Source organism: Ricinus communis, chromosome 4 (genome assembly GCF_019578655.1).
Source record: "Ricinus communis isolate WT05 ecotype wild-type chromosome 4, ASM1957865v1, whole genome shotgun sequence".
NCBI lineage: Eukaryota > Viridiplantae > Streptophyta > Magnoliopsida > Malpighiales > Euphorbiaceae > Ricinus > Ricinus communis.
In genome coordinates this window covers 16,554,089-16,565,698 of record NC_063259.1, presented here as the reverse complement: position 1 = coordinate 16,565,698, position 11,610 = coordinate 16,554,089, and the positions used below count along the sequence as shown (strand labels likewise).

The window sequence follows — 11,610 nt, the reverse complement described above, 5'->3', positions numbered from 1 at the left end:
CCGAGAGTGAAGAAGAAGAAGAGATGTCACCTCTAAAAGATGATAGTGATCAAGAGTATGCCGAGCATAGGGATATGTTAGTGGCAAGGTGAGCATTGATTTTTTAAGCAAGGGAAGAAGAGGTGCAAAGAAACAATATTTTTGACACTAGATGCCGAGTAAATGATAAGGTATGGAGTATGATAATTGATGGAGGTAGTTGTGGCAATGTAGCTAGTACTGAACTTGTGGAAAAATTGTGTTTTCCTACTGTTAAACATCCTAGGCCATATAAGCTTCAATGGTTGAATGATTATAGGAAAATTAGAGTTGCTAAGCAATTACTTCAAAGGCAAATTGAAGAATTGATGATTAAAGGATTGATTAGGGAAAGTATGAGCCAGTATGCAGTTCCAGTACTACTTGTGCCTAAAAAGGATGATCGTGAAGGATGTGCATTGATTGTCTTACCACCAACAAAATCATTGTAAAGATAGCCATCTACATCCAATTCCTAGGCTTGATGATATGCTTAATAAATTGCATGATGCTTGTATCTTTTCTAAGATTGACATAAAAAGTGGATATCATCAGATTCGTATGAAATAAGGCGATGAATGGAAAACTGCATTTAAAACAAAACATGGATTATATGAGTGGTTAGTTATAGATTTTGGCCTTACTAATGCACCTAGTACTTTTATGATGCTTGTGGACTATGTTTTGCATACTTTTATAGGAAAATTTATAGTTGTCTGTTTTGATAATATACTTATTTATAGTCATAACTTGGATGGACATATAAAGCATGTGTGCATGGTGTTAGATGTCTTACGCAAGGATTCTTTATTTGTCAATTTCAAGAAGTGTTCTATTTGCACTAATAAGCTTGTGTTTTTGGGATTTGTTGTGAGTGCGATTGGAATTAAAGTTGATGAAGAAAAAGTAAAGGCCATTAAATAATGGTTGAAACCTACTTATGTTGGGAATGTGAGGAGTTTCCATGGCTTAGCTAGCTTTTATAGGAGGTTTGTGAAGGACTTTAGTATCTCAGTTGTACCTTAAACTAAAATTATAAAGAAAAGTGCAAACTTTAAGTAGGGTGAAGAAAAAGATAAGGCTTTTAATGCACTTAAAGAAAAGTTAATTTCAAAATTTATACTTGTTTTACCTAACTTGTCTAAAACTTTTGAAGTTGAATGTGTTTCAGGTATTAGCATTAGAGTTGTGTTGATGCAAGAAGGATGTTCAATTGCTTGCTTTAGCAAAAAATTGAATCGGGCAGCCTTTAATTGCCCAATATATGACAAGGAGATTTATGCATTGATTCGTGCGCTTGAGACTTGGTAACATTATCTTTGGACTAAAAAACTTGTGATCCACACAATCATGAATCCTTGAAGCATTTAAAGGGATAAAATAAGTTGAATAGAAGACATGCTAAATGGAGCGAATTCATAGTCTTTTCCCTATGTTATCAAGTATAAGCAAGGTAAAGATAATGTTATTACAGATGTATTATCTTAAAGGTATGCTCTTTTTTTCACTTTAGATGCAAAGTTATTAGGATTTGAGCATATTAAGGAGTTATATGTGAATGATTTTAATTTTTGAATGTGTTTAATATTTGTGAGAAAGTAGCATTTGGAAAGTTCTATAGGCATATGATGGATACTTGTTTAAGGAAAATGCTTATGTGTGCCTATGTGTTCTTTGCATGAATTGCTTGTGAGGGAAGCTCATGGGGATGGGTTAATGGGGCATTTTGGTATTGCCAAGACTTTGGACATGTTGCATAAGCATTTTTTGGCCTAATATGAAGCATGATGTTGTGCGAATATGTGATAATTGTATTACTTACAAATAAGCTAAATCCAAGGTTAAACTCCATGGGTTGTATACACCATTACTTATTCCTATTACACCTTGGATTGATATTTTCATGGGTTTTGTACTTGGTTTACCTAGCTCTAGGATTGGTAAAGATTCAATATATGTAGTTATTGATAGGTTTTCTAAGATAGCACATTTATTCCATGTCATTAAACCAATGATGTATCACATATAGCTTTCTTGTTTTTTAAGGAGATTCTGCATTTACATGCATGCCTCGTACTATTGTGAAGGACAGAGATGCTAAGTTCTTGAGTTACTTTTGGAAGACTTTATGGTGTAAGTTAGGTACTAAGCTATTAATTTTTACTACTTGTCATCCATAAACTGATGCTCCAATGGAAGTAGTTAATAGAACTTTATCTACTCTTTTGCATGCTATCATCTAAAAAAACTTGAAAATATTACCGCATGTTGAATTTACTAATAATAAGAGTGCATTCTGCTACTAAATATTCACCGTTTGAGATTGTTTATGGTTTTAATTCTTTAACTCCATTAGATATATCTCCTTTGCCTATGCATGAGCGTGTTAGTTTGGATGGTGCAAAGAAGGCCGAATATATGAACTAATTGCATGATAAAGTGTGGTTAAGCATTGAGAAGAGCATAGAGCAAAATGTTACTCAAGCTAACAAAGGACAGAAAGAAAGTGATTTTTGAGCCTAGAGATTAGGTTTAGGTGTTTATGTGAAAAGAAAGGTTTCTCTCTCAAAGACGTTCTAAATTACTTCCAAAAGGAGATGGTCCTTTTTAAGTTGTTAAAAGGATCAATGACAATACCTACAAACTTGATTTACTTAGTGAGTATAATGTTAGTGCTCCTTTCAATGTTGTTGATTTAACTCTCTTTTTTATGAAGGTTCTAATTTGAAGACAAATTTGTTTGAAGAGAGGGAGAATAATGCAATCCCAAAGCCCAAGGAGACAAGTAGCCAACCAAGTCAAGAAGATCAAGTTTCAAGCCCAAGTGATCCATTATTCATCAAGGGAGGCTCAGTTACAAGAGCTAGAGCCAACAGAATAAAGGAGGCCTTAAATGGTCTTATTCAAGATACATGGATAAAAGCACCTAACCCACATGAAGAATTAGGGTTAATTAAGCCTAATGTTGTTGTTAATTTAATTCAGCATATATTGGGCCAACTTCACTCTAGTTTGGGCTGAATTCCATATAAAGGAGCAAGGGGGCCAAATTATGCAAGAAGAAGCTTCACAAATAACTTAAAGATGAGATTAAAGAGGAGCCTATGTTGATCGAAGAAGGCATCAAATTAAAGAGGAAAAAAGGAAAGGATTTAAAGAGGAAATCAAGGAGGCACCTCACATGCACACTTGACCTAGGCAGCAATTCTAAAACAGGAGTTTGAGCATCCACTTCTTTTGTTAATTAGGAATATTAGTTTATTGATTTAGTCATAACTTCATACAACAAAGGATGCCTAAATCAATTCTATTTTTTTATTTTGTTATTTAGGAAACTTCTCATTTAGTATCTTATTTTATTTTCCCATTAATTACTTCCTTATGCATGTAAATAAGTAGAGTTTATTCTTTGTCTATATAAACTCCATAAGGGTTTTGAATATTTTTATTATTGACTTCATTGAGAGAATGCAATTCTTGGTTCTTTTAAGAACTTGTGAACTTATCAAGACTTGTTCTTGTAGCATTCCTTTATGACTTATCCTTCACCTTCTTTCTAATCTTGAATGTAGCATCCAAAAACCTTTTTATCTCAAGGTTCACACTTCTAGTAAAGTGTTGGGTTGAGGTCTTTGTTCATGAATCTAACTTTAGATGTTATTATCAAAAATTCTGAAACGTGACTCTTGCAAGTCGTTATAAGAATCATATTAAATAGGGCTAATTTTGTGTAGAGTCGATTGGTCTAAGTCACAGAGCCGATTGGCTCTAAGGCTTAGTCAGGTTAGTGCTACAACTTTTCTTCAATCCTCTCGCCTAGAAGCTAGTTTCACATGCACATATGACAAAAATCAATCAAAAACTTAAAAAAAAAAAACTGAAATAAAAGGCATTAAAACAAATTAAAATAGAGCAAAACACATAAAACAATAAGACAAACATAAAAAAGAACAAACTGATAGAAAATAAGAAAACCTCACATGGCAGGTTCTAGATTTGAACATACAATCCTAGAAATTTTATACAATCATATAGTTATTTGCAAAAAGATAAAAATCATATTGCCTTAATCATTTTAATCATCAGATTCAAAATCCAACATATTCATGTTATCAGATTCAAAATTCAATATCACAGAAGCATGTTAATTTATAAAAGATCTAAATCTAATCATGTAAAATATGTGAAATATCCATAAATCAGTCTAATCATGTTTCTAAAACTATAAAAATAAAAGAACTAGTAAAAAGGAAAGATATGCTGATGATGTTTGGATTTGAAAAATCTCAAATTGTCATCATAGATGATTTGCTAACCTCTGGAGATTATGTTTTCTAGGATTGAAAAAATCTTTTGTCATTCAAAGAAAAAATTTCCTAATCCTAAGCTCTTTCTTAGTCTCTTTACTCCTAAGTTACTAAAAAAAGCTCTATGCTTAAATGTACGTAGGTTTTTAATATTTTCAGTAATAATAGCCTATAATCGATGTAACTCCCACTAACCCTAGACCTAGGACATTCTTTTCTATTTATAGAGGTAGGTTTTAGGAAACCGTAGAGGAGCAGATAGACTTCAATCTTTTTTAAATTTTTTAAAGAACTAATTTTTCTTTATCAAGTAATTATTTATCAATATTCAATAAATAAATAAATCAAATCTTTAAAGTTCAAATAAATATCAATAAAATATATTAAATATCGTTAAATATTTTCTAGAGTCTTCTTTTTATTAATTCTTGGCATTTTTAAGTTAAAATATGCATAAAACGTGTCAAATTCGAAAAATAAGCTAATTGGGACTGCACAGAGCCAGTAGCCAATCGGCTTTACATAGAGTTCTATTGTACGCAGAGCCGATTGGCTTTAAGGAGCCAAAATTTTAAAAAACTTTACAATTTAGTCTCTGAGCTTGCGAAAACTGTCGTTTCACCTCTCAAACTTAATTTTATTGCCAATTAGGTCCAAATTAATTCTAAGAAAACAATTTTAGTTCAATTATTCTCAAACCTAAATGAGATTTAATCGTCCTTAATCTCATGAGACTCAAGAAATGCAGTAACTTTCGTCATTAGATTTTTCGTAATTTTTTCGATATCCGAATCCAAAAATTGAGTGCTTGCAATATCATATCTACACTATGTTATCATAAGTTAATAATGTTAATCAAAGTTTAGAACTAGAATAATTTTTTCATTATTAAAATATAAAGATATTTTAGATCCTATAATTTTAATTAAATGAATAATTATATTGTGAATTTGAAACTTTGATCGACATAAATTAGAGAATAATTAATTTTATAATAAAATACAAAATTAATGTTTTTATTTTAGATTTAGACCAATGAGCTTATATTTTATCAGAACAGAACTATTAGATTTATATTTGGTAAGACTTTTTATATTTGGTTTTAAGTTTGAGCTTAAAATTTATACTTTTTATTATATAAATAATTATATAAATTGATAAATCTTTTAAATCGGTTCTAGTTTCGGTTTCTTGGTTCGGGACAATATAGAATAGTTCGGTATGTTCAATATGGAGAACTAATGAGATCTAAAACTATACCAAAACAAAATTTTAGTATAGTACCAATCCAATTCATAGAAAGTCAAATTATCAACGAATATTCTGAGTTATGGATACTTTTGGTTCGATTTTTCAGTATGATTCGAGATCTTTGAGTCTCATACTCAATCCTACTAGTGACCCTAATGGATGATACTAGTTCCATTCAAGTCGCTACTATCTCGGCTTGCATCTTATGGTAAGGTGATTAACTGATTTGATAAAAAAAATGAAAAGTCGCAAAAGAGAGAAAATATCGATTTTCCTCTAATTCTAACCAAATCTTGAGAGTTTTAGACTATTTGGCAACACTATGTACCTCAATAGAGGGTAATGACTTATGACAACAATAAAGGAATAGAGTGTTTGAGAGCTGAGAAAGAGGAGGAAAATTGGAGAAAATAGATAAAGATAAAAGAAAAATAAAAGACAAAGTATTTGATTAATTGAGTGCCCATTCCATACAACACTTCCTTGTATTTATACTAGTCATTGACTCATCGTAGACTAAAATTTATATTGAATACTGTGCTAATAGAGCTGAAATAACAAACTCACTGCTTACACATAACTTGCTTTATTAACCTCTTGTTGGAAATTTCTTATAAAACTTATATAGGATAACTCTTTGCCATTCCTCATGTAGTTCAATTTCAAGCATATACTTCAATTTCAGGCCTATTTTGTTGGTAATTCTTCTTTACTTGTTGCTCCAAAATATACATGAAAATTTTGTCTCGCTGCTAGCTTTCCAATAAAACTAATTTTATAACAACTGAATGCGGTTAATCTTACGGCTGAAATTGCTAATGGTGTTGGTGTATATACGGAAATTTGCTAATAAGTTAAAGCACTTGTTATTTATTTAAAAAGTATAAACATACTTAAAATTGAAAAGAAAACTCAAAATTATATACATGTATCTTATACTTTCTCTTAATAAATGTATGTCTATTTTTAATCAATTTGATATATAGATGTAAATATGTTCTTAAAGTAGGTAAGAATATGAAAAAGTGGTCAAATTCAATAACTAAAACTTCAAGATGAAAAGCAAGTTCGATAAAGATTTTTCTTTATTTGATTAATCTTTTTCTGGTGTTCAATAAGCATTTAAAATATTTAGAATTTAGTTCTTATTATTTTCCAAGGAAGGATGGAAAGAGCTATTGATCCTTTGATACATATATAGTAGCTAAAATTGGTTAAAAAAAATAGTGTAATAAAATCAAACAAAAAAAATCCTTGACTGAACTTTACATATTCTATCAAAAACCCAAACGAAAAATCAGTGTCTTAAAATTAAGTAAGAGACACATTAGATAATTTAACATTTAAAGCAAGAATCTACAATATGATCATCACTTTCCAAATACTTGAGTGAAATAACTAAGGTAAGAAATGATTTCCAACTGAAAATGAATCGAAGAAAGATCATGATCTACTTGTTACTATATCCATGAAATTGATGCCAATATATATGTATTCTTAAACCCTAAACCCTAAACCTAAGTACTCTTTCACTCTGTTTGGTCATCTATTTTACCTTCTGTATAAACTAGAGCTAGCATCAGGAATTTAATCATGAAAGTCCTCATACCCATTGTGTTTTTATCTTGGATCCCTTTGTTTTGCTGTTGTCATTTGCTGCAGGAGGCTGCAGCCAGTAGTACTTTTAATGTGCTTGATTATAATGCTGTTGGAGATGGCAAGACTGATGATTCAGAGGTTCATATCATTGTTTTCTCTTTCCTTTTTTTTTCTTTTAAATTAATTGGAGGGACACACAACTGCTTTCGAATGTAAAACCCTAAATTCATATAAAACGACTCAGTTTTATTGAGTTAAAGTTTTATTCGTTCACTGACTTTTTTTCTTCTCGTTTATATTGATTTTACTTGTGGAGAAATCCACTTTTGAGTGAAATCTTAAACAAGCCAAGCAATCCACAAATTTTAATTATTATTATTCTCTTAATTACCCAAAAAATGAAAAATTTAAAGGAAAAAAGAAAAGAAAAGAAAAGAAAAGGAAAAATATTTAGTGTTTTTGCTTTCATTATTCCATATAGTCTGTTTAATTACGTACGATATAAATGAAGTTTTCTTTTTTTTCTTTTGTTCTTCTGAGATACATGATAAAGTGACATGCATGTTTACTTAAACAGGTCTTCTTAAAAGCGTGGAGAGATGTTTGTGAAGCGACAAAAGGCATGCCAACCCTAATACTGCCTTCAGGTAGAACATTCCTGTTGAAGCCTATCATATTCCAAGGTCCTTGCAAGTCAACCTATCTTCATTTTCAGGTCAACCAATCTTCAACCCTAATAACTCTTACTTGTAACTAATTAAGTAATCAGCCTATCTTTATTAATGCAATGTGTGGACTATATATATATATATATATATATATATATATATATATATATATATATATATGACGTTTTTCACTTGAGCGAAGGAAATATCTTTCGTATCAAAGAATTAGTACGTGCTTTATTTTTTTAACATTGTTTAGATACACATTTATATTTTTATCATTCTTTATATAATTTTTCATGTATTTTACATAAATTATTATTAAATTATAATTTTATAAACAATGTGACATCTAATAATGTATTATAGAATTTATAAATATATCAAAATTTTATTTAAAATTTTATTTTTAGAATTTAATTAAAATTAAGAAATATATGCTTTAACAATTTATTATAATTATATAATATCTAATCGGATGCTAAATTATTTAAAAAATACTTATATTATTAAAATTTTATATTTTTATTAATATTTACAATCTAAAAAATGAAAAAAAATATTAAATATACTTAGAAAATACTTAAAAAACAAAACACATATTGTTCATTTAATATAAAAAATACATATAACTCTCAAATATAAAAGCGTCAAACCATATTATATTTTTTAAAAATATACTTCTCACAATATTTTGTTTTCTTTTTTTTGAGGGCATAGATTCAAGGAAGCATTTTAGCACCCAATGACGTTACTGCATGGGAAAATGACAAGACTAATTGGCTTCAATTTTCAGACGTTAATGGTCTCATGATTGACGGAGGAGGCCAAATTGATGGGCAAGGAAGTGTTTGGTGGAAGCAATCTCTAGTATATATTTCTTTCCATAATCATAACTATTTTCCCACTTTGTTTTCTTATTTCCCTTTACGCTTCTTGATCATCTGTTTAAGATATGGTCAAAATCAAATCCTTTTTTTTTCTTTTTCAGGAAGATAAAAGCTTCCCACGACCCACGGTAAGATGACCCAAAAAATACCAAGTTTGACAAAGTTAGCATACGCTGACGAAAATTATTGGCTACTTTTAATATATCACACTTAAATTATGAATATGACACATGCTAAATATTTTATATTTTAATAATAATGCTATACGTATCTATAGCTTTATAACTAACGGCAGAGTATTGATCCTATACCGAAATTGCAATATATATGTAAAGTTTTTCTGCTAGTAGATTATCAATTATTGATGGAATTGAAAAAGTTGTTGCCATTGTATGATGAATTAAGAGTGAAAAGTATATGAACAGATAAAAAGTAAGTTTGGACATAAATTACTAATTAGTTTCTAAAATGTCAATAAATTGTACAGGCTCTGAGTTTTCACAACTGCAATGCTCTGCAACTAAGTAAATTGAGGCATGTGAACAGCCAACGAAATCACATTAGCATAAATGGGTGCAATGGTGTTGACATCTCTGAGCTTTCTATGATAGCACCTGAAGAAAGCCCCAACACTGATGGCATTGACATCTCTGCATCTAGTCATATCAACGTCAGAAACTCTCTGATTAGTACCGGTGATTAGATTTTTTCCACAATTTCTTCGTCTTCTTTACCCTACTTTTTAACCATGGAAAAAAAAAAATCATTAATTTTCTTAGTCAGATTATTGCCTTTTTGTTCATATAGGTGATGACTGTATTGCTATCAATGGATTCACCTCGAATATCAACATTTCTGGTGTCTTGTGTGGACCAGGCCATGGAATAAGGTTTGTCCGAAGAACTAAACATATTAGTGTAAGTTACGTTTGTGAAAACGGATTGGTTTGTATAGTGTTGATCTATTTAAATGATACGATTATTGTCAACATAAACACAATCTATTTGTTAGTCATGTCAACGTATCTCAATCCTAATACGACGTAAAATAATATGATACGTGTAACATGTTTACTTAATTGATTATGCAATAACACGAGTAACACAACTTAATATGTAAAAAACAATATGACACATCTAACACATTTATTTAAATAGTAACTAAATTAATTAGTTTTTACGGTAACACGACATGACATGTGTAGCATCTTTATTTAAATAATAACTAAAAGGATTATAATAAGTTTATGTATCAACTTGATATACAACGTACTCCAATTTATATGATAAATGGGTCAACATCTTTTTAATAAGAATCCGCTAAAATTTTAATCTCGTACCTTAATTTTACATGTTAAGCAAATTGAATTTGCATATCATGACCCATCTTGACACCTCTAGTGCAAGTCCACGAAAATTCAAGCACATATTAGTACTAACCCGTGTGAGATGTGGTGTCTCTCGTTGTGTCTAGTTGGCGGGAACCGGGGAGTGGTTCCTCCACCCGGATCGCATCAATTGTGAAAAGTGTGAGTGGGATTTCATGAAGCAGTGTGTCATATCTTTAATCCGTATGCATTTGTTTTATGAATCAGGAAAAAGAAATTTTGCAAATCACTCATCAGACAAAATTTAAATGGCCTTTCTATACCTTTTAAAGGTGCTTTAATTTCCCACATAATAGGGAACATAAAAGGCTACTAGGAATACAGAAGTAACAAAAACCCTTTTCAGTAAGCGGTGGATAGATGCATTCTTGATAATTGACCATTGTGTGCAGTGTTGGAAGCCTGGGAAAAAATGGAGCTTATGAAACAGTAGAAGACATCCATGTCGAGAATTGCACCTTCAATGGAACTCAGAATGGAGTCAGAATCAAGACATGGCCGGTAATAATGGAAAGGATAAAAAGAAAAGCATAAATCTTGCATACAAATTAGTCTCTTCATTCACCTTTCTAACATCAAATTTTATTTTCCAGGGCGGATCAGGATATGCTAGGAGAATCTCATTTGAGCAGATCAATCTAATAGCTTCCCAGAATCCCATAATCATTGATCAGAATTATTGGGATCATTTCCAGTATGGCAGAGAGTCATCAGATGTGCATATAAGTGATGTTACATATCGCGAAATTCGGGGAACTTCTGCAGATTTGAGAGCTATCAGTTTGAACTGTGGAAAAAGCACAGGTTGCAGCAACATTGTTATGGATAATATTGATATCATCCCGTCCACTCCTGGAATGCAATTATATGCCTTCTGCAATAATGCCTATGGATCATCCACTTCTGCTTCTCCAAATGTCCCTTGCCTGTCAAAAAGGTTTGACAGCTTGTTCCATCGATGAGGTTACTATTATGTTTAATGATTAAACATTTGCAACTCGCAAGAAAAATACTTTTACTTTTCCATGTTACCACAGCATTGAAAGGTTTTCCATACAGTAATTTTTTATGCTTCTACCTTGCTCTTCTCCATTTTTTAATGTCTTGCTCTACCAAGAATACAGAAAACAAGTGGAGGATTCATCAGGAGTATTTCCAATATTTGGAACGGTTTTGATTGTTGAAATTTGTGTTTACTTGAAGAGTGAGAAGAGAAGAGTACTATAGAGTTTCTTTTAAGGACTCCTAAGCATTGATCTTAACAAATACTTTCAAATTTTCTAACAAGCAAAAGCAATGTAAATTAGAGTACTACAATATGAACAAATTGTTAAAAATTATAGGCCTAATTGCCAAAAGAATCAACACTTGAGTTTTTAACAAATCTAGCATGTGATGTCGAATGCTTTTTTCTAATTTTAACAAAGAATTGAAACATTCGCTTCAAAATCAAACATTCCGGCCAAATTATGATCTGAAATTGCAGAGAT

The 11,610-nt window shown here is 30.7% G+C and overlaps 1 protein-coding gene across 1 annotated transcript; it reads left to right on the top strand.

The window, feature by feature from the left end:
* Positions 1-1,423: 1,423 nt before the first annotated feature.
* LOC8287292 (probable polygalacturonase At3g15720) lies at positions 1,424-11,082 on the top strand. The gene is made up of 12 exons (XM_048373120.1): positions 1,424-1,508; positions 1,664-1,747; positions 1,848-1,958; positions 2,065-2,151; positions 2,735-2,982; positions 7,239-7,313; positions 7,753-7,890; positions 8,564-8,713; positions 9,221-9,428; positions 9,541-9,622; positions 10,513-10,621; positions 10,714-11,082. Exons 1-12 carry the CDS (start codon positions 1,424-1,426, stop codon positions 11,080-11,082), a joined length of 1,746 nt encoding a protein of 581 aa, XP_048229077.1.
* Positions 11,083-11,610: the final 528 nt, after the last annotated feature.

Coding starts and splice junctions, on each gene's coding strand:
- LOC8287292 (XM_048373120.1), top strand. CDS start 1,424: ATGGAGCGAATTCATAGTCTTTTCCCTATGTTATCAAGTATAAGCAAG. Junction 1,509..1,663: donor ACAGATGTATTATCTTAAAG/GTATGCTCTTTT, acceptor TACTTGTTTAAG/GAAAATGCTTATGTGTGCCT. Junction 1,959..2,064: donor TTTACCTAGCTCTAGGATTG/GTAAAGATTCAA, acceptor TTGTTTTTTAAG/GAGATTCTGCATTTACATGC.